At 38.7% G+C, this 23,662-nt stretch overlaps 1 protein-coding gene across 1 annotated transcript in view; it reads right to left on the bottom strand.

Moving 5' to 3' along the window:
• Positions 1-3,940: 3,940 nt before the first annotated feature.
• The window catches only part of atf6 (activating transcription factor 6), a 50,136-nt gene continuing 30,414 nt past the window's right edge, over positions 3,941-23,662 (bottom strand). The window contains exons 10-16 of the mRNA XM_034313805.2: positions 22,563-22,700; positions 22,331-22,453; positions 18,110-18,209; positions 14,402-14,469; positions 13,184-13,295; positions 8,289-8,373; positions 3,941-4,883 (exon numbers count right to left, since the gene is read on the bottom strand). Coding sequence (XP_034169696.1) covers positions 4,681-4,883; positions 8,289-8,373; positions 13,184-13,295; positions 14,402-14,469; positions 18,110-18,209; positions 22,331-22,453; positions 22,563-22,700 — 829 coding nt within the window. The 3' untranslated portion in view covers positions 3,941-4,680. The remainder of the gene's footprint in view (positions 4,884-8,288; positions 8,374-13,183; positions 13,296-14,401; positions 14,470-18,109; positions 18,210-22,330; positions 22,454-22,562; positions 22,701-23,662) is intronic.

The raw sequence follows: 23,662 nt of genomic DNA on the forward strand, positions 1-23,662 counted from the left end.
TCAAAATGGAAGTACTTTGCTTAAAATGGCTGTAATACCTAATGGTAAATGGCATATTTTTGTGGAACCTCTTAAAATAAAGCTTAAAGTCTACATTTTGATCACATCTTGATTGTTTTATTTCAAATCCATTGTGGTGGTATATAAAGGCAAAATCAAATACTTCCGGACCTGTCTGTATGTGCATATATATATATATATATACAGTCAGGTCCATAAATATTGGGACAGTGACACAGTTTTGGTAATTTTGCCTCTGTACACCACCACAGTGGATTTGAAATGAAGCAGTCAAGATGTGACTGAAGCGTAGACTTTCAGCTTTAATTCAAGGGGTTTAACAAAAATATTGCATTAACCGTTTAGGAATTACAGCCATTTTTTACAGAGTTCCTCCATTTTCACAGGCTCAAAAGTAATGGGACAATTGACTGATAAGCAGTTTCATGGCCAGCTGTGGTCTGTTTCCTCCTTACATCATGATAAATTAAGGAGATAAAAGGTCTGGAGTTGATTCCAAGTGGTGAATTTGCATTTGGTAGCTGTTCATGGGAACTCTCAATATGCCGTCCAAAGAGGTGTTGAAGGAGGCCATTATTAGGCTGAAAAACCAAAACAGACCTATCAGAGAGATAGCAGAAACTTTAGGAGGGCCAAATCAACAATTTGGTACATTCTTAAAAAGAAGGAATGCACTGGCGAGCTCAGCAACACCAAAAGGCCTGGGAGACCACAGAAAACAACTAAAGTGGATGATTGCAGAATTCTTTTCTTATTGAAGAACAACCCCTTCACAACATCTAGCCAAGTCAGGAACACTCTGGAGGAGGTAGGCCTATCATTGTCAAAGTCTACAATCAAGAGCCACCTTCATGAATGTAAATACAGACAGTTTACTGCAAGATGCAAACCGCTGGTAACATTCAAGAACACAAAGGCCAGATTAGACTTTTGCTAAAAAACCTCTAAAAAAAAGCCTGACCAGTTCTGATGTAAGATTAACTTGTACCAGAATGATGGGAAGAAAAAAGTATGGAGAAGGAAAAGAAGGGCTCATGATCCAAAGCATACCACATCATCCGTCAAACATGTGGAGGCAGTGTTATGGCATGGGCATGTTTGGCTGCCAATGGAACGGGGTCACTGGGGTTTATTGATAATGTGACTGTTGATAGAAGCAGCAGGATGAATTCTGAAGTGTACAGAGCTGTACTTTCTGCTCAGACTCAGTCAAATGCTGCAAAACTGATAGGACAGAGCTTCACAGTACAGATGGATAACAACCCAAAACATACTGTGAAAGCAGCCCAAGAGCTTGGAAATTAAATGTTCTTAAATGGCCGAGTCAGTCACCTGACCTCAACCCAACTGAGCTGCTTTTCACTTACTGAAGACAAATCTGAAGGCAGAATGACCCACAAACAAGCAGCAACTGAAGATGGATGCAGTAAAGACCTGGCAAATCATCTCAAGGGAGAAACCTCAGCATTTGGTGATGTCCATGGGGTCCAGACTTCAGGTAGTCATTGACTGCAAAGGATTTACCTCCAAGTAATAAAAATAATCCTAATATTTATGATTATATTAGTTTGTCCCATTACTTTTGAGCCTGTGAAAATGGAGGAACTCTGTAAAAAATGGCTGTAATTCCTAAACGGTTAATGCAATATTTTTGTTAAACTCCTTGAATTAAAGCTGAAAGTCTACGCTTCAGTCACATCTTGACTGCTTCATTTCAAATCCACTGTGGTGGTGTACAGAGGCAAAATTACCAAAACTGTGTCACTGTCCCAATATTTATGGACCTGACTGTATATATATATATATACACACACACACACACACACACACACACACACACACATACACAGTACTGTGCAAAAGTCTTAGGCACCCTATACTTTTTAGTAAAATCTTTGTTATAGATTTTTATTTTATGACTTCTACATTGTTGATTCAGTACAAAAACCATTTTAGATTCCTTAACATTAGTTTTCCAGCACAAAATTAAATGTTACAGAAAAATCTTTCAATGTCAGTAAAGAAAGCAGCATATTACATAAGAGACACTTTTCAGACAAAAAAAAAAATAATGAAGGCTCCTGGGTTTTGCTGAAAAATTAGAAGCAAGTGTGACAGTCAGTTTTCAGAAGAACTGTGGCTGCTTCTGCAAGATGCTCAGTAAAATCTGCCAGTTAACTTCCTTATAAAACTCCATATATTGTACCTGAGACTAATAATTTTATTTTTAAATCAAAGGCTCACACCAAATATTGACTTTTTATTACTGTTTACTGCTCTTTATAGTATTTTTTTATGTAGAAACATTTAATTTCATTATTTTTGAAGGCATCTTTACTCTACAGCATTTCTTTGCATGTGCCTAAGACTTTTGCACAAAACTGTATATACACACACACACACACTCACAGAGCACTTTATTAGGAACACTATACTAATACTGATTAGGGCCTCACTTTGGTCTTAAAACAGCCTCAATTCTTCGTGGCATGGATTTCACAAGATGTTGGAAACATTCCTTTGAGATTCTGGTCCACGTTGACATGACTGTATCACACAATTCCTGCAGATTTTTCAGATGCGAATCTCCTGTTCTACCACGTCCCAAAGGTGTTCTACTGGATTCAGATCCAGTGATTGAGAAGGCCACTGAAGAACACTGAACTCATTGTCATGTTCATGAAACCAGTTTGAGACGACTCCTGCTTTGTGACATGGTGCATTATCATGCTGGAAGTAGCCATTAGAAGAAATTAAATTGTGGCCATGAAGGGATGCACATGGTCAGAAAACATTCCCCACACCATTACACCACCTCCACCAGCCTGGACTGTGGACACAAGGCAGGTTGGGTCCATGGATTCATGTCGTTGGCACCAAATTCTGTAACTACCATCTGTTTGTCTCAGCAGAAAATGAGATTCATCAGACCAGGCTACGTTTTTCCAGTCTTCAACTGTCCAGTTTTGGCTGATTAGATAATTGCATGAATGAGTAGGTGTACAGGTGTTCCTAATAAAGTGCTTATTGAGTGTATATACACCCACACATTTTATATATATATATATATATATATATATATATACATAAAGTCAAAGTTTCAAGATGTTAAGTACCAAAACAATTTAGTGACTATTAATGCATGCTATATTGTATATTACTTACTAACAGTATATTTTGATGCTTGTGTTCATAACTGTTTCTCACAGCGAGCTCAGAGAATTTTGGCAAGGGGGCGTTATACTCCGCAACTCTTTGAGAACACTTTATGTACTGTAATATTGTCACTAGCTGAAATGTGTGTAAACGTGCAAAAATTGTTTTATCTACCAATTAAAATCCATATGTATTGCAAAAATTATTAAAAAATTATCTTATGGGAGATTTACACTTGATGTACACTATATAGCCAAAGGTTTGTGGACACCTGACCATCATGTGTTTTTTCCCCAAACTGTTACCACAAAGATGGAAGCACACAATTGTATAGAATGTCTTTGTTTTCTGTATCATTGCAGCTTCCCTTCACTGGAACTAAGAGGCCCGAACCTGTTCCTGCATGACAATGCCCCTGTGCACAAAGCGAGCTCCATGAAGACATGGTGTGTGAAGGTTGGAGTGGAAGAACTCGAGTGTCCTGCACAGAGCCCTGACCTCAACCCCACTGAACACCTTTGGGATGAACTGGAACACCGACTGAACCCCAGGCCTCCTTGCTTGCCATCAAATTACAGCAGTGTAGTTAGAAAAAGTCTGTCTAACCTTTGAGTAAACATCTTCCAAAGAACCAGGGCACTGAAATATGACCACATATCCTAGAACTGAAATTGAAACAATGAAAAACTCAGAGGAAATCGGGGAGGACTGTCTGTCTTCCCCACAGTTAAAGAGCAAAAGTACCATCATAAATACAACATACTCAAATATAGTCCAGTGTTTATTTAAGTTTTGAAGTGTTGCTGACGTGTCTTGACATTTGAAAACAAAAGAATTTGCAATTGATCAATATCACTTTTAAAAAGTCATGCAGTGAATGAGCAGGTTTACTCAAATAGTTTATCATCTTCCAATTTTAAACCTTTTCTGCTTTGCAACAACAATGAGAAGTGAAATTAGCATCTTTTCCTTTTTTGTAACAATTATGCTATTTATTAATATAAATTTTTCGTCATAAAATTAAAGAACATAAAATGAAAATGAGCCTTGTATATGTACCAAGCTGGAAGCTTGGTAATAAAACTTCATTAGTACACTCCTACAAATATACACAATTCAAAGTGCAAACAAAAGCCAAAATTAAATCTATTAAGTATCTATTAAGTATAAGCCAAACACACAGATCAATAAAAACGTCTAAGAATTCAAATCAAGAGTAGATTGAACACAAACCTGACATGGTTTCCTGAGAGCTTTAATGATTACAGTTTAAGGATTTTATGGTGCAGCTGAAATATGTGTGGGGGTGGTGTTCCTCAAGGTTCAGTACTTGGCCCATGCTGTTTTTCAATCAAACTGTTTTTCTCAAATTCTACTCCAGATTTCATACATTGCTACTCCAATTTCTGACGAAGAACAAAGAGATAAAATGTGTCCAACAAAAAGGGCTAACAACAGAAAAACCATGACAAAAGGTGTTCTGATATCAGTAGGCATCTGGAGTCAAGCAGAGCCCATGAGGACTCCAACAGAGGGTGAAGCGTGATTGTTGGTAGGGGCAGAGTGATAGAATGATTCAGCATCAGTTTCATTGACCCGCAGGATTGGTGGGATACTGGAGGACTTGATGTGAAGGATCCTGGTGTCCATGACTTCACAGTCAATCTGCATCATCACCTCAAACTCCTTGTCCTTTATCACACTTTCTGTAATGAGAAACAAATGAACATTTGAACCACACCTGATGTTCATTTACATCCTTGCATCTGTACTTCTGGAAAAGCACTGTGACTCTCCAGCTGTAAGATTTTCAGGACATGGAACCCATCCTGCGAGTGGTGGAGGTTAAGGACACCATCCTTAGACACACAGCCAAAGATGAGTCACATGTTGGCTTTAATCTTACCCCTGCAATGAACCCAACACACAAACAGATGACTCTTAAATGAGTCGAGCTCACGTCCACTGAGAATAGGGTCTGGGGTGATCAATGAAGAGGGTTTGCACCTCCTATTCTTTAAAAAGTTCCAAATCATTACAAACATTCTACAGTAGACAGTCAGTATTAAAATACCACACACACAGCTTTCCCATTGCCATGTATACTTAGTACAATTGTGTGTGTTCTGATGATGCATTCATTGTAGGGGTCTTCAATGCAAAGCTCTAATTACAAAATGTTATGGGCCATTGTGCACGAGTAACTAAAGGGAGTCGACGCTGGAGAACTTGTCTAGGTGTCTTCCCCACCATAACTTTTTGCCCTTTTTATTTATTTATTTGTTTATTTATTTATAAAAAAAAAAAAAAAAAAACACTTCAAAAAAAAAAACCACTGTCCAAAGCCACTAGCTGGTACTAGAATTTTTGATGGCACATGGCTGATTTTGACACAATGATTTGCTATGGGAACTGTGATGGAAGTAACAAGAACACACACATGCACAAACCCAGCATTCAGCATAGTATGCAAAATAGCCCATAATACTGATAGTTTGCAAAATTATTTAGATATAAAAACATTGCAACTGCAAAAGTATTCACCCCCACTGGGTGAATTTGGTTCTGTTACAATCAGTTCCATCAGCAGTCACATAATTAGATTATTGGAGTTCACCTGTGTGCAAATAAAGTGTCATATCATCTCAATACAAATACACCTGTTCTTGGAACGCCCAAAAGTTTGTTAGAGAACATGAGCTATGAGACCAATGAGCTATGAGCTATCAAAAGAAATCCAGGACATAGTTCTGGAAAAAAAAAAAAAAAGTGGCAATCAAGGTTTGCTTACACACACACACACACACACACACAGTCAAATTCATTATTAAAACATGTAAAGAGTATGACACAACCACAACAGACAATGTGAAGCCATAATGCCTCCACCACATAAAATGAGCACGATGGGGCACGGTAGGTCAGGTGTGAGACTACGAGTCAGTGTCCCAGCCGGTGTAACTAAACATACACACATGGCCAATTTAGCGTTGTTGCCAGAATTAGTGCCAGAAACACAATTTTCCAAACTCTCCTCAACAAACTGAAGACAGGAGACTCACAATGTCTACATTTTTGATTAGGACTCCCTAAATGGAATTTTGAAAGGGCAGAGCGTTTGGGTTCTTCCTGTCCCTCTGGCCTAGGCTTCTTGGACTTCTTAGACAGGGATATGTTTCTTCTGAAAGTCACAGAACTAATTAGTGCAAGTGTGACCTTGTTTAGCTTCTTAATTAGGCATCCAGGGGTAATGACAGAAGCGATGATGGAGATGGAGAGATGGAGAGATGAAGATCAGATTCTGTTTTTTTTTAGCGCATGCAGCATTCAGCAAAACCCAGAATTCCATTTGCAGTTATCAATGCAAATGGAGCACTACACTGCACAAATGTATGCATTCAAAGCCGTTGTTTTGTACTCAAGTAATTTTGAATATAAATCAATTTAAATTTAAAAAAGAGCATACAGACAAATCTCTTGTACAGATTAACTACCTCAAAGTCCAAGAGGTAAAGCCTATACTGTTAAAAACAAATTGCTCTTGAAGCTAATCAGATTGAACCCAAAATGCCAGCGTCCCCTCACCATGCTTTTACTTCAGAGTCATGAAAGACTTCTATCAGGGCAAGCATATGAAAGCCATTTATAAGCAGGAGAAACTAAATTGATGCAGCATGTAGCTGAAAGAATTTAAAGCATATTTCAGCACCAGAAGGGAGATTATTTGGACTGCTGAAACTGTGCCATACTGCCATCTAACACTTAATCAAAATGCCATCTTAGCCTTTGCACGTCGTGTACCGAGAAAGAGAGTGAGTATATTTATTTGTAACCCAGTGACTATATAAAATGTGTATGTCCACACTCTAATAGCCATAAAAACAATAACAAAAACTATGTATTTCCTTAATGAATTCACTGTTCGTGATTCAAGATTATTTGGTCAGATAAGGCAACATTGCTTGACTCCACTGACTGACAGCTGCTGGGGTTCCCAAAATTAGGTCAGCCTTCATTCTCTCAAGATCATAATTATTAAAAAGAAGATGAATGGCCTTTTTTCAAGACCTATAATGTTACAGGTTATTCACAGGAGGGTTATGGTATTGCATGCGCCCAAGTCACTTTTTCCTGGACTAACACAGCCTTGGACTCATCAGCTAGAGGAAACTACAGAGGAAAGGAAAAAGTAAAACTATTTTGAATTATGATACAATGTTTGATTGACTAGATTTTACTTTGTTTCTATGCCATTCTCTATCTGAATAACATGCCTTATAACCGCGAATGGCTAGGCAGAGAAGAAAAGAAATGCAAACTGCTCTGCATTAGAAAACATCAAATGTTTTGTCAATAAATAATATATGTGTGGCAAGTGAACTGTAAATACAGGGTTGGGATTCAGCAGAGATTCAACAGCAATTAAAAAAGTACAATGTTGTCAGTAGACATTAAGAACATTAAGCTTTCTCCAGATATGATCAGTCTCTCATATTTTGTTGATGTTTAAAAAGAGCAGGTAACTGAGAACTGAGGCTTTGCCATCGATGACCAAAGCCAATTCTCAAACTGATGAAAAAACACAGTGGGAACACACACACACACACAAACACACACACACACACAAATTGATACAATTTTCACATTTATGATGATACTCGTTCCTGTTCTAATGCTGATGTTTAAAACAGACACAAGCATACAAACTGTGGAATGCTACTCACAGCAGAAAGCAGACTTTGTTTCATTTATCTTTTCAAATCACAAAAATCAAGTGGTTTTGGTGATATTGAAAAGATAAATAAAACAAGTGAAGAAAAAAAATCTGGAGCAGAAAACAGTTAATAAAACTGGTCCAAAAGTAAATATGATTACTAATGCATGCACCATTTTAAACCATCTGGCCTGGATGATGTGCCTTATCCATTTACATTCTATACTCAGAGAGATAAATGGCCTTGTCGAAGGCATATGGCTGGGAACAGAGTCCAAAATATATGTTTCTCCAGTAGCAACCCCAGAAGGCTTTTTGTTCCTTTATTTATCAACTTAGCCATGGTTGTCTGTCTCTAAAGCAACTATGCATGATAAAGAGGACTGTTAGGTCTCACCATTGATATTCATTGCTGGGAGAACAACTGACATCTTTGGTCTGCTTCCTCTGTTGTGGTTGGTGGCAGGAAGAAGAAGGTGATCCTGAGGCAGAAATATAGAAAATAGGTGTTAACAACAAACATCACACACAAACAGAAATTCCTCTTTAATAAATTTATATGAGATCAGCAATCTGAAATACTCAAACCAGCCCGTCTGGCACCAACAACCATGCCACGGTTAAAGTCACAGAGATCACACTTTTTCAATTCAATTCAATTCAATTCAATGGACATTGTCACAAAGCAGCTTTACTGAAATATACATACAGGATATATATTGTAAATGCATGAATTTATCCCTAATGAGCAAGCCTGGGGCGACAGTGGTGAGGAAAAACTCCCTGAGACGATATGAGGAAGAAATCTTGAGAGGAACCAGGCTCAAAAGGGAACTCATACTTATCTGGGTGACACTGGACAGTGCGATTATAAATAAATCCCTTCTATAACAGTGTACTACATGGTCAAATAGTGCAATTAAAATTCATTACAGTTTTCATATGAAGTCTGTTTTGTTGAACCTATTCACTGTCCACTGATGGAGACCTGATTGCAAAACTGCTCGCAGCAATCGCAGTCTCAAGCCATCACAGTTCAGCTCCCCATATGAGATCCCCAAGCGGCACCATCCCCAGCATTCCCAATGATCTTCAGGCCGCCCACGTGGGGCCACTCCCATCTTTTTCTTCATTCTGATGTTTGATGTGAACATTAACTGAAGCTCTTGACCTGTATCTGCATGATTTCATGCATTGTGCTTCTGCCCCATGATTGGCTGATTGGATAACTGCATAAAAGAGCAGGTGTAGAAGTGTTCCTACTAAAGTGGATAGTAAGTGTATGTGGCTGAAATTGCAGCTGAGCACAGACTTGGATTTTAAGGCTAACTTCAAACCATACCATAGTTTACATACTAATAAATACTGTTAATTCTTTTGATCCTGGATACAAAAACAGCATTCCATCTGTGTCTGAACTGGGAGACAAACTTGTGAGAGACAGTCTCATCACCCTCCCTACAGCCACCCAGACTTCTATTTGAAACAGTTCATTTGAGGGAATGTGCTCCAAGACAATGTAATATTTAATTTTGTAGATTTTGTTAAATGGAAGCCAAAAATGATTTGGGTTAAACTAAACATATTTAAATTGGTAAATCTGGCTCAAGACACATAAAATATAATGCTTTAATGAATAAATAAAGCCTTGTGTTCAGTTAGCATCATATAAATCATATCATGCTTAGTAAGGCTATTGCCCCACTGCTTTTTAGGAGTCACTTTAACATTTTAAAGTTACATCAGATTTATGCATAGTGACCTGATTCTACTGTACCAATGGAAAACTTTATAATCACTTTCCACCTGTTCTAAGAGCTGCCAAAGCACTTGTGGAAAAATGTGTGCATCTGAACACAGTAAAAGATATTAGAAAAACAGAGAGGAGCAGAGTGGCATGTTATATTCATCTCAGGCTCACTACTGCAGTCCAACATGCAACCTGGAGCACCTCTGAAACTTGTGAAACCAAAAATGGGATCTTCGAGACCTATTAGCTCCACTAAAAAGAGAAGAGAGAGAAAACTCTCTCTGGGGTTGCGGAGACCAGTATTGAAGCAGCTATTCTCATATGGGCAGGGATAATGTCTTCCAACTCAAAGCTTTCCCAGGGCTCCAGGTTCTCTGTAAGCCAATAATGTTGCAATCTGATTACATAAGCAAAAGGGGAATGGAAACATTGACGAAACAAGTTGGAAATGTTAAAGGGGTAACATGGGAGTTGGGGCTAAAAAAAAGAGAAATGAAAAAATTAAATATTCAAAAGAGATTTTAAATGGAGTCCAGCACAAGATGCAGAGATCTGGAAGGAATAGAACACAGCAGGGAGGGTGGGACCAACAAAACACCATAGAGTCACACACCCTAAATCCCAGGAAACAAAATACATGAAAATAAATAAGCTAATAAACTCCATCTTCATCGCTCTTTCCCATTTTCTGGCATTCCATGTCTCAGAAAATGCAACCAAGTTGCTGTTGGATAGAAGGTTTTGGTGTAAACGTCTAAAAATCAATCCAATCTTCTAGTCCTGAAAGTGTTCCAAGAATGAACATACTGCCTGTTTTTAATTAGAAAGAGGGGAAGTGTGTTTAACATGAAAAACTAAATAAAAGATTATTTAGTTTTTCATGTTAAACACTTGCATATTGAACACTTAAGGTCATGTAACCTACTGATAACCATTTGAACAAGAATGCCTTAAGACATTTGCATCCATTTTCCCAATATCAAGCATTCAGTGATATGGGAGTATAAAGGGGATATCAAAACCACGTCTCTCAGCTATTCATTAACAACTTGATTCCCCAAACCTACCTACATCTGAACAAAAGGTCACATCAGAAGCTGTCAGGCCATCCATCAGTGCCAGGCAGTGATCATAGATGTTGCTGTTATCACAGAGTCAAAAAGCCAGAGGCAGCTCAGTAAAACAGACTCAGTAAAGTGATCTCTGATACAACTTTATCCTGAATAAACAAATCCGATGTTTTCTGACCTGACTCATGAGAGCCACAACCCATTTCTGGACAAGACTCTGAAAGTAGTTTGACATCAAGATGCTTTTTGAAATTTTGTAGCAAGACAGACTTGTCTTGTGCGTGTGGAGAGAGCATCTATTTACACAAGGAAAAGCAAACAGGTCTCAAAACTGTTTTCAGATGCATTACTCATCTTTTGTAAGAAACAAAGGAAAAACAAAACAGATTAGGATAGGCAGAAGCAACATTGTTTATATATAACCCAATATTTCATGGGAGGGAGTTACTGTCTAGTGTTGTAACTTGTTAAAACACAAACTATACAACTCAGGTTTCATGCTGCTTATTACAATTTAAAAGTAGAACAAAAATTTGCAAAAGCAGATTTACATTAGACTTCAGGAGGGATGAGACATAAAAAGCAACTTTTCAATCACATCATCTGAGTGTATAATCAAAAGCTGGTAGCACCTGCTCTATAGGCGGAAAAATAAAACCAGGTCCAAATTCCCAGCAAAAGCAGAGGCAAAAGCTAAAACATGGTCTCCATTAAGTCAAACTCTAACCAATCAACACCCAAGCTCTTGTGGGCCTCCTGTTCTCTAAACCTACAGTTGCCTGTGTTTGCGTGTTCATACACAACCTCATTTCTTCTTGGACACGTCTGTGCACCTCTGAATCACAGAGATGTTCATCAGAGGCAGAACTCAATGTTTCCTACTCTGAGTGAGACCATATGGTTCCTCTCTTACTTAAAGAGGGTGGGACATTGGAGTGAGCCAGTCCCAAAGTGTGGAACTCCTGTTCCAACCTCTTCACATGCTCTTCATTAATAAAATTAATTTGTTTACAGGGTGAGCCTGGGTCTGATAGTGGAATTGTGGTGTCTAAGACAGTGGTTCTCCACTACAGAGCTTGTGGAAGCGCTGCGAACAGTTTGGCATTCTCTCTGCTCTGAGGACTTGGGAACTGGCCAGTGAGATGAACTGGGTTTGAACAGAGAAATCGCTTCTGCTTTGCACAAGTCTCAGGACTTTGAAGACACATGCAAAATTATAATGATTTCACTGCCTCAATATCTGTTGCTGTAAATGTTACTATATCTCTTGTTCATACATTTAAAAGTAAAGGTAGAGGTGTAATGCAATGTCATTATGTGTTTCTGATTAGCGCTCAAATTTCATATTTCTTTTTGTATTTGGATTTAAACCAGAAGTGGATGTGGTCTATACAAGGAATTTTTTAAAAAAAAAAAGATTGTTCAATCCAGGCAATGTATTCTTATGCAGTTACATCCCAAATGTAAGGAAGCAGAATGTTGCTGGTTGCATTGTTTTCATCACAGAAAATCTGAAATGTTTTTTTTTTTTTTTTGGTTTAAAAAATTTTGAATCTATTAATTTCTGTAACGCTGCTTTGTGACAATGTCTATTGTTAAAAGCGCTATACAAATAAATTTTAACTGAATTGAATATAAGGAGATTTACGACATACACTGTATCAAAGATGTTTCAACATGGAATGAAGATACTCCTCCTTGCCATAATTAGGTTAGTTCTGAGAACTCAATCTAATGTTTTTGTTAATAATTCCAGACAGATAACTTAGCTCATTATCCAGTACAAGACAAAAAACAGAAGCACTAACACTGTTATAGTTACAGAGTTTGTGTCACATTAGCAGCTCTTTGGTCAGCACTATCAGCACTGTGGCTAGCCTGTGGCCAGAGCTTCTTCTGCAGAGAAATAATGCCTAGACCGAAAGTAGCCCAACACTGTCATCAACATGAGGTAGCACTAAGTTGAGTGGTCCGGATAACTGTAGGGCACCTGGTTTTGAGGCATATTCCTATAGTATTCCTGCGACTATATTAGTGCTGGGCAATTTTCACGATTAATCAGGTTGATTTTAATTAATGCGATTTTTCAGAACGTTTTAATCAAGATGGTGCATGTTTATTTTTTTTATTAAAACATCCATAAATGCTATTTAAAAGTTTAAACCAATACAAAGGAAAAACTCAGACTTTTTTTTTTTAAAGAACCATTTTTTGCACTATTTGCTATAGATGGCGCTGTTACTATTTTTTTTTTTTTTTTTACTATCTACAGTTTCCAAAGTCCATTCTATTAAATAAAATACTTTTAAAAATGCGTAATTTTTCAATTGCATTATATAAGAACAAAAAAATTGAAATCATAATCGAGAATCATTCATAAAGTTGCAATATCAACTGTATGTGACTGCAAAAAAAAAACAAAAAACAAAAACAAACAAAAAAACCCCACAAAGATTTAACAAAGCTACTCACCCTGCGGAAAGAGATCACATAGAAGGTGTCGCCTCTTCGGTTGATCTCATCAAAGAAATCGCTGTAAGTGCGGTGAGGGGCGTAGTAGACCTGCAGCTCGTTGCCTGAATGCCTAAAGACAGGGAAAACGTTCAAAAACTAGGCCCAGACACAAATGCTTATGAAATGCAGCCCTTTTTTTTTTTTTTAAATTCAAGTCAATGAGTCACCAGGTGAAGTCTCTGAACTTTTTCATTCGCTTATGAAAGTAGTAAATATGATCTAAAGAAGTGGCATGACTTCATAATAAAACACAGGAACTACATTTAAAAATACTAACATGGTTACAACAGAATAAAATCCAGGGAAACCAGTACAAGCTACAACAGGATATTATTTACATGCTTTACAAGTTTCCCTGATAGTCTTTATTTGTTATTGGAAACATTATAGTTTTAGGAGAAAGACTTCAAAATAATTTAAAACCACCAATATTTATGTAAGGAATTAAGTAGCTGCACTAAAACAACCTCTCAAATAGTTCCCATAAAGAGCCTTTGCCCTGGAACAGCTAGAACAACAGAAAACTGAATCCCATTCGGTACATTTAGACCACAAATAATTAAAACCATGCTCAGTCAACAACAGTATAACATCACAGACAAAGGCTTATCTCTAGATCATTTACTCTGAAGCAAAAATAATATGAAGAAACATAAAAATGTAGCCTAAAAACATTACATGACAATATGCAGGGCCGTGAATTTCAGTCAACCTGCATGCAGTTGCACAACATTTACTCTATAAAAGGACTGAAGAATGGTGTTGCCCCACACGCCCTCATTCCATTACACATGACTTGACCACCCAATTTCACATTTGCTAGTTGTGTCAGGAAATTGTAGCTGTAGTAGATTATGGTCAGTATTTTTGTAAGAATTTCTACTATGCCAATATCTAAACTACTCTTGCCAATTTCGGAACAGCAGGATTTTATAAACATTCATATGATATTTACAAAGCTGAGTCTTTATGCAAAGCCATTAAAGTCATTGCCTGCTGTTATGTTTATTACACAGGCATGTCTATTTGCATAATTTATAAATGCATAAATAATGATGGGTCCTAAGGGGTCTGTAATAGGTTTACAAATATCCTAAAGCACCAGGTCAATTAAAAAAAATTCTAATACCGCTAAAAACAACTACAAGGTGTTAGCGTCAAATGAGCAGCACTCACTTGTCAGAAGAGTCTGTGTACTGTACAGTTACGATCTGCGCAACTTCCGCCTTTTTACTGGTCATTTTCTTAAAAAAAAATAAATAAATCAATTAGATTAAGATATTTCAGCACACAGGCACACACACACACACACTATATATATATATATATATATATATATATATATATATATATATATATATATATATATATATATATATATATATACACACACACACACACACACACACACTGCTCAAAAAAATTAAAGGAACACTTTTTAATCAGAGTATAGCATCAAGTCAATTAAACTCCTGGGATATTGATCTGGTCAGTTAAGTAGCAGAGGGGGTTGTTAATCAGTTTCAGCTGCTTTGGTGTTAATGAAATTAACAACAGGTGCACTAGATGGGCAACAATGAGACGACCCCCAAAACAGGAATGGTTTTACAGGTGGATGCCACTGACATTTTTTTCCCTACTCATCTTTTCTGACTGTTTTTCACTAGTTTTGCATTTGGCTAGGGTCAGTGTCACTACTGGTAGCATGAGGCGATACCTGGACCCTACAGAGGTTGCACAGGCAGTCCAACTCCTCCAGGATGGCACATCAATACGTGCCACTGCCAGAAGGTTTGCTGTGTCTCCCAGCACAGTCTCAAGAGCATGGAGGAGATTCCAGGAGACAGGCAGTTACTCTAGGAGAGCTGGACAGGGCTGTAGAAGGTCCTTAACCCATCAGCAGGACTGGTCCGCCACTGACGTCCTGTGCTTTTCACAGATGAGAGCAGGTTCACCCTGAGCACATGTGACAGTAGCCGTGGAGAACATTATGCTGCCTGTAACATCGTTCAGCATGACCGGTTTGGTGGTGGGTCAGTGATGGTCTGCGGAGGCATATCCAATGGAGGAACGCACAGACCTCTACAGGCTAGACAATGGGACCCTGACTGCCATTAGGTATCGGGATGAAATCCTTGGACCCATTGTCAGAACCTATGCTGGCGCAGTGGGTCCTGGGTTCCTCCTGGTGCACGACAATGCCCGGCCTCATGTGGCGAGAGTATGCAGGCAGTTCCTGGAGGATGAAAGAATTGATACCATTGAATGGCCCCCACGCTCGCCTGACCTAAATCCAATAGAACACTTCTGGGACATTATGTTTCGGTCCATCCGACGCCGCCAGGTTGCACCTCAGACTGTCCAGGAGCTGGTGCCCTGGTCCAGATCTGGGAGGAAATACCCCAGGACACCATCCGTCGTCTCATTAGGAGCATGCCCCGACGTCGTCAGGCATGCATACAAGCACGTGGGGGCCATACAAACTACTGAGTACCATTCTGAGCTGCTGCAATGAAATTTCAGCAAAATAGACTAGCCTGCTGCAGCATTTTTTCACTTTGATTTTCAGGGTGTCTTTGAATTCAGCCCTCTGTGGGTTGATAATTTTCATTTCCATCAAACGACGTGGTATCCTTTCGTTCCTAACACATTACCCAGTCCATATCAGTATAGATATCCAGCATGATATTTTTCCCCATTGAGATCTGATGTGTTTTCAAAGTGTTCCTTTAATTTTTTTGAGCAGTATATAGATAGATAGATAGATAGATAGATAGATAGATAGATAGATACACCATATAAACATTCATCATAAAACAAGGTATTTTGCTTCAAAATGGTATTATTTACTAAAAGCAGAATACAAGCAACAATGTATTAAGAGCATGCATATATATAATATATAATATATATATATAATCTATATAAAATATGTGGTGCGACAGAATTGTGTTCATCAAGTAAAGGAGATAGTATTCATTCACATTTCTCAAGTTGCTGAAAAATCTAATTCTGCATAAAAAAGGTATTCTTGATTAAAAGTGTTACTTTTTTTCAATTCACTTATCAGTTAAAGTTTGCAGGAACGGTCAAGGCATTGATAGAATCTTCCTTGCTGTGTATATTACTGGTTCATAAGGTGTTAAATAAGATATGGCCAAATGAATCAGACTGACTAAGGAATTTGCTAGTGGTACACCCTAAGCAGTAAAGATGTACCATTCTATTGAGTGTGTTTGTAGTTCTGCATTGTGTGCAATGGACGTGAAATAAACCTATATCTGGATTTCTGTGAAGCTGCTTTGTGACAAGATCTATAAACAAAATTAAATTGAAGTGAAATAAACTGTTGTGCCAAGTTGAGAAATGTATGGAAAGTTTTGAAAAAGTGGCACTGAATAATGTTTGTTAGCAAGAGTAAAAACTTTAAAAGGAACCTTTTGCATTAGTCTTAAGTAGCTTTTATGTAATTAATTTAACATGACAGAAGGTAGTGTTATAGGAAAATATTGATGTATATGATCAATATATATGATCATATACATCAATATATATGATGGGGTGGTGACATTACCACCACACAGTTGCTTATCTTTATAAGATCTTTATTATTTTTATATCAAAGCAATTCACTTATTACAATTTTTTATTTAAGAGACTTTTTCCTGTCTCTTGAAAGTAATAAAACAAAAATGCAGCTTGCCATGTTACCAAGAAACTACAAAGCATAACTCCTCTATCCTTAAGACTGTGTCTGAAAACTTAAAGTTACAGCTTTTCCTCTGACTGTTACAAAGCGCTAACACTGGAGACTCCTTTCATAAATGTTAAATAAACATCTCCTCACATAAAGCTTCACCGTATTAATGATTACATATGGTTCACATTAGGCCCTCACCATACAAGCCCCTGTTTGGGTTCAGGGAAACAACCGAGTGTGAGCACACTGATCTATGTGCAATTGCTTGAACTTTTTTCTCTCTCCACTGTCAAAATATATGTGCTATTTATATCACTGGATTCCAAGAGTGATAAGAATGGAAGTGGAAGATTTAAATCATTGCAGTTGCGTCCTTACTTCTCTTATGTGAGACAGAAACACATCCAATGAAAGCCAGGGATAAAAGATTTGAGAAATAATAAGTCTCCCTTACAGGCATTCCAGCCCTACCTATTCATAAGTGAAGACTCGCACTAGCTTTTCCTCAACTTTCAGACTGACTACTTGTGGGTTTCTTTACAGCCTGTCTGCTGCTATGTAAAATTCGGTAAAACAACCTGTAGCTTTCTAGTTACAATTTACACAGTGCTGAATTGGCACAACTGGGCAAGTCCAATTACTTTATTTTAGAAGAATTTATTATAAAACACCTGTAGGGCTGATGAAGGTAGGGGTTTCTTCAGGCCTTAGTCTTATCACCCCATAATGTTAACAGACATGACATGAGTAGAAGGTGGTAATTAAAGAGACAGGAGTGAAAGGACACGAAATGAAAGAAAATGATGGCTGCTCAGAGAAACCTGTTTAATTTAATTTCTAAAAACTACGAAAATATACAAGCTGAATGTGAGAAGACAGAGGGGGAAAAAGGAAAGAGTTCTGATAGGTTTCCATAAAAGATACCTAGTCAAAATTACTATCACCTAATTTTCCTTTCCTAGTAACTCTTGAACATGTGTCTACTACTCAAGAATGTATGTTACTGTTAAACAGTATGTGGCATAACATGGAAATTAAAGATAGGTCAAATAGAGACTAGCACACTCAACACAATAAACTATTTTAAGGATCTGTGTAGATGTAGAAGCTCCTGAGAGCTTTCACTGTGTAAATGGGAATCTATGGAAGATGATGACTGGGTGAGTGCCTCTGATCACTTGTACCGTGATGGTTCTGGCTCTTGAGTGGGTGCTGCTGTTGCGCTGGTTCTTAGTGCGCTCTGCCTCATGGCGGTGGACCCATCCCCTCAGCTCACTGGCCATCCTACACACAGAAGAGAAGGAAATTGTTTAGTCTGCTGCAAATATACAGTGCAATTTATAAGTATTTGGACAGGGACAGCTGTTTTGTCTCTAAAGTGCACAACTACGGCACTGAAAGGCAACAATCACTAAGAAGTGCAGAAGTCAGTCTTTATTCAGGGACACCTGAATAAAAATCCTATAGAGATGAAATGGTCTTGAAATGGAGGAAGTTAAACAGCAGGACTAGGGACCAAACAAACTGTGAACATCACTGAGATTTTATATAAAAATATTTAAAGTATATACAAAGTATACAGTCAGGTCCGGAAGTATTTGGACAATGACGGAGTTTTTGTGATTTTGCCTTTATACACCACCACAATGGATCTGAAATAAAACAATCAAGATGTGATCGAAGTGTAGACTTTAAGCTTTATTTTAAGAGGTTCCACAAAAATATGCCATTTACCATTTAGGAATAACAGTCATTTTAAGCAAAGTACTTCCATTTTGAGGGGCTCAAAGGTATTTGGACAATTGACTGACAAAGTTAATTGACCAGGTGAGGTCCATTCCCTCATTACTTCAAGACAAATGAAGCAGATAAAAGGTCTGGAGTTGATATCAGGTATTGAGTTAGCGTTTGGCATCTGCTCGACTGGAGCTACCAATATGAAGTCCAAGGAGATCTCAATGCAAGTGAAGGAGGCCATCATTAAGCTGAAAAAACAACATAAATCTATAAGACAGATAGCAAAAACCTTAGGTGTGGCCAAATCAACAGTTGGGTACATTCTTAAAAAGAACGAAAGTACTGGTGAGCTCAACAACATCGAAAGGCCTGGAAGACTACAGAAGACAACTAAAGTGGATGATGGCAAAATCCTTTCCTTGGTGAAGAAAAACCCCTTCACAACATCAACGGAAGTCAAGAATACTCTGGAGAAGGTAGGCGTATCACTGTCAAAATCTACAATCAAGAGACGCCTTCATGAATGTAAATACAGAGGGTTTACAACAAGGTGCAAACCACTGGTAACATTCAAGAACAGGAAAGCCAGATTAGACTTTGCCAGAAAACATCTAAAAAAGCCTCCCATGTTCTGGAATAAGATTCTTTGGACTGATGAAACCAAGATTAACTTGTACCAGAATGATGGGAAGAGAAAGAAAGGAACAGCTCATGATTCAAAATATACCACATCATGTGTCAAACATGGTGGAGGCAGTGTTATGTCATGGGCATGTATGGCTGCCAATGGAACGGGCTCACTGGTGTTTATTGATGATGTGACTGCTGACAGAAGTAGCAGGATGAATTCTGAGGTGTATAGGGCTAAAGTCTCTGCTCACATTCAGTCAAATGCTACAAAACTGATAGGATGCCGCTTCACAGTGCAGGTGGATAATGACCCTAAACATACTGCGAAAGCAACTCAAGACTTTTTGAAGGCAAAGAAATGGAATATTCTTCAATGGCCAAGTCAGTCGCCTGATCTCAACCCAATAGAGCATGCTTTTCACTTACTGAAGACAAGACTGTAGGCAGAAAGACCCACAACAAGCAGCAACTGAAGGTGGCTGCAGTGAAGGCCTGGCAAAGCATCTCCAAGGAGGAAACTCAGAATTTGAGTTTTGAGAACATGGGCTCCAGACTTCAGGCAGTCATTGAATGCAAAGGATTTTGGTCCAAGTATTAAAATTATGGTTATATTTACAATTATGTCACTTTGTCCAAATACCTTTGAGCCCCTGAAAATGGAGGTACTTTGTTGAAAATGGCTGTACGCAGCTTGCTGCATATGCGGCTTCGTAATTGCAGATCGGTCAGAGTGCCCATGCTGACCCCTGGCCACCACTGAAACCATCTACAATGGGCATGTGAGCATCAGAACTGAACTATAGAGCAATGGAAGAAGGTGGCCTGGTCTGACGAATCACATTTTCTTTTACATCATGTGGATGGCCGGGTGCGTGTGCGTCACTTACCTGGGGAAGAGATGGCACCAGGATGCACTATGGGAAAACAACAAGCAGGCGGTGTGATGCTCTGGACAATGTTCTGCTGGGAAACCTTGGGTCCTGGCATTCATGTGGATGTTACTTTAACCTGTACCACCTACCTAAACATTGTTGTAGACCAAGTACACCCATTCGTGGCAACGGTATTCCCTAACGGCAGTGGCCTCTTTCAGCAGGATAATGTGCCCTGTCTTACTGCAAAAATTATTCAGGAATGGTTTGAGGAACATGAAAAATAGTTCAAGGTGTTGACTTGGCCTCCAAATTCCCGAGATCTCAGTGTCTGATCAAGGGTCTGTGGGATGTGCTGGACAAACAAGTCCGATCCATGGAGGCCCCACCTCACAACTTACAGGACTTAAAGGATCTGCTGCTAATGTCTTGGTGCCAGACACAGCAATGGAAGAGGTCTTGTGGAGTCCATACCTTGACAGGTCATATATACAACACTATTAGGAACACTATACTAATATGGGGTAGGGCCTCCCTTTGCTTTCAAAACAGCCTCAATTCTTCGTGGCATGGATTCCAAAAGATTTGAGATTCTTTGAGATTCTGGTCCACGTTGACATGACTGTATCACACAATTCCTGCAGATTTTTCAGATGCGAATCTCCTGTTCTACCACGTCCCAAAGGTGTTCTACTGGATTCAGATCCGGTGACTGAGAAGGTCACTGAAGAACACTGATCTCACTGTCATGCTCATGAAATCAGTTTGAGATGAATCCTGCTTTGTGACATGGTGCATTATCATGCTGGAAGTAGCCATTAGAAGATGGGTAAATTGTGGCCATGAAGGGATACACATGGTCAGCAACAAAACTCAAAGAGGCTGTGGCATTCAAGAGATTGATTGGCATTAACGGGCTGAAAGTGTGCCAATAAAACATTCCCCACACCATTACATCACCTCCACCAGCCTGGACTGTGGACACAAGGCAGGTTGGATCCATGGATTGGCACCAAATTCTGACCCTACCATCTGTGAGCCTCAGCAGAAATCGAGATTCATCAGACCAGGCTACGTTTTTCCAGTCTTCAACTGTCCAGTTTTGGTGAGCCAGTGCCCATTGCAGCCTTAGCTGACAAAAGTGGAACCCGATGTGGTCTTCTGCTGTTGTAGCCCTTCCACCTCAAGGTCTGATGTGCTGTGCACTCTGAGAGAGCTTTTCTGCTCACCACAATTGTACAGAGTGGTTATCTGAGCCTTTTTTCTCAGCTCGAACCAGTCTGGCCATTCTCTGTTGATTTCTCTCATCAACAAGGCGTTCCTGTCCGCAAAACTGCTGCTCAGTGGATGTTTATTCTTTATTGCACCATTCTGAGTAAACTCTAGACACTGCTGTGCATGAATTTCCCAGGAGATCAGCAGTTATAGAAATACTCAAACCAGCCCATCTGACCCCAACAATCAAGCCACAGTCAAAATCACTGAGATCACATTTTTCCCCATTCTGATGGTTGGTGTCAACATTACCCAAAGCTTCTGGCCTGTATCTGCATGATTTTATGCACTGCACTGCTGCCACATGATTGACTGATTAGATAAATGATGATTGCATAAATGAGTAGGTGTACAGGTGTTCCTAATAAAGTGCTTGGGGTGTGAGCACTCATGCGCCTGTGTGTGTGTGTGTGTCTGTCTGTGTGTGTATATATTATATAAAATCATTTTATATAATTTTATCTACTGTTTTCCAACTTCCATTATACTGAGTAGACTCTAAGCTCATGTTAACTTGTCAAGAAGTAGCTTGAAATTACACATGGTTTAAATTATTCGTGCACTTGTAGTAACTGAGGCATGACATTTTTCTAGGATGTCTGAGACTGATGATAATAACTACATACATTATATGGCCAAAAGTATGTGGACACCTGACCGTCACACCCACATGTGGTTGTTCCCCAATTGTACAGAATGCCCCTGTGCGCAAAGCGAGCTCCATGACATGGTTTGCCAAGGTTGGAGTGGAAGAACTTGAGTGGCCTGCACAGAGCCCTGAGCTCTGGAATGGGATGTTCAGAAAGCACATATAGGTGTGATGGTCAGGTTTCTAAAAACTTTTACAGTGTAGATGAAAACCATAGCAGTTTGAGTACACTCAATACTAACTTTATGCACTTGGTCCTGTTTACAGGAGGCTGGCAGGGAGGAGGAGGAGTTCTGAGGAAGAAAGGATCCCTTTTAACCACCATGAGCGCCTTCTCTTCTGGCATTGATTCTAAATCCTCCAACCTAGGGGAAAGAAAAGGGCATGAAAGACAAAAAGGCAAGTGAGTCAAAGATACAGGTGAGGACATAAACACAAACAACCATGCATGTTTGTATCACAGGATACCCTTACTTATTTCCAGTGTGAGAAGACGGAGAATCATGTAAGCTGGCTCCCTCGCTGCTGATCTTTGACGAGAAGCCCAACAAGTGTCTGCTACTGGGACTAGGGGCTGCTGCAAACCTGGAGTCTGCATCTCCCTCAAAAAGACTAGAGAGAGACAGAAAGAAAGAGAGAAAAGAGAAAATAAAATCAAGGAAATCAATTTAAAATAATGCTGCATTACGTGATTCCGATAGAATTTAGCAACACTGCAAAAAATGACATCTTAGCAAGTGAAAATATCTTGAATAGAGTAAATCTGATCTAGTATTTCCTATTGTAAGATTACAGTAAACCTATTACAAGATTATTACACTTATTTTTAAACACATTTTACTAATTTCAAGCTGGAAATAATCTTGTTCTATTGGCAGATAATTTTGCTAATTTTAAGCGTATATTTCTAGAAAGAAGCAACATTATCTGCCAATAGAATAAGAACATATAAAGCTTGAAATTAGTAGAAATGTCTAGAAATAATCTTATATTTGGTTTATTGTAACCTTATAATAGGAAATACTAGATAGATTTTACTATTTTCACTTGCTGGGATGTCATTTTTTGCAGTGAAAACAAACAGCAAAAGATTCGACCTCACTCCAAAGCACTTCCACCCAAACATGTGCGCTGCCTACAAACACAATGAAGAGCCAAAAATGATCAGAACATGGGTCCAAACAAGTACAGTGGATATAAAAAGTCTACACACCCCTGTTAAAATGCCAGGTTTCTGGTGATGTAAAAAAAATGAGACCAAGATAAATCATTTCAGAACCTTTAATGTGACTTATAACCTGTACAACACATCTGAAAAACAAACTGAAATCTTTTAGGGAGGGCGAGTAAAAATAAAAAAACAAAATAATGTGGTTGCATAAGTGTGCACACCCTCTTATACCTGGGGATGCGGCTGTGTTCAGAATTAAGCAATCACATTCAAACTCATGATAAATAGGAGTCACTACACACCTGCCATCATTTAAAGTGCCTCTGATTAACCCCAAATAAAGTTCAGCTGTTCTAGTAGGCTTTTCCTGACATTTTCTTAGTTGCATCTTACAGCAAAAGCC

This window comes from Pangasianodon hypophthalmus, chromosome 19 (genome assembly GCF_027358585.1).
Source record: "Pangasianodon hypophthalmus isolate fPanHyp1 chromosome 19, fPanHyp1.pri, whole genome shotgun sequence".
Taxonomy (NCBI): Eukaryota; Metazoa; Chordata; class Actinopteri; order Siluriformes; family Pangasiidae; genus Pangasianodon; species Pangasianodon hypophthalmus.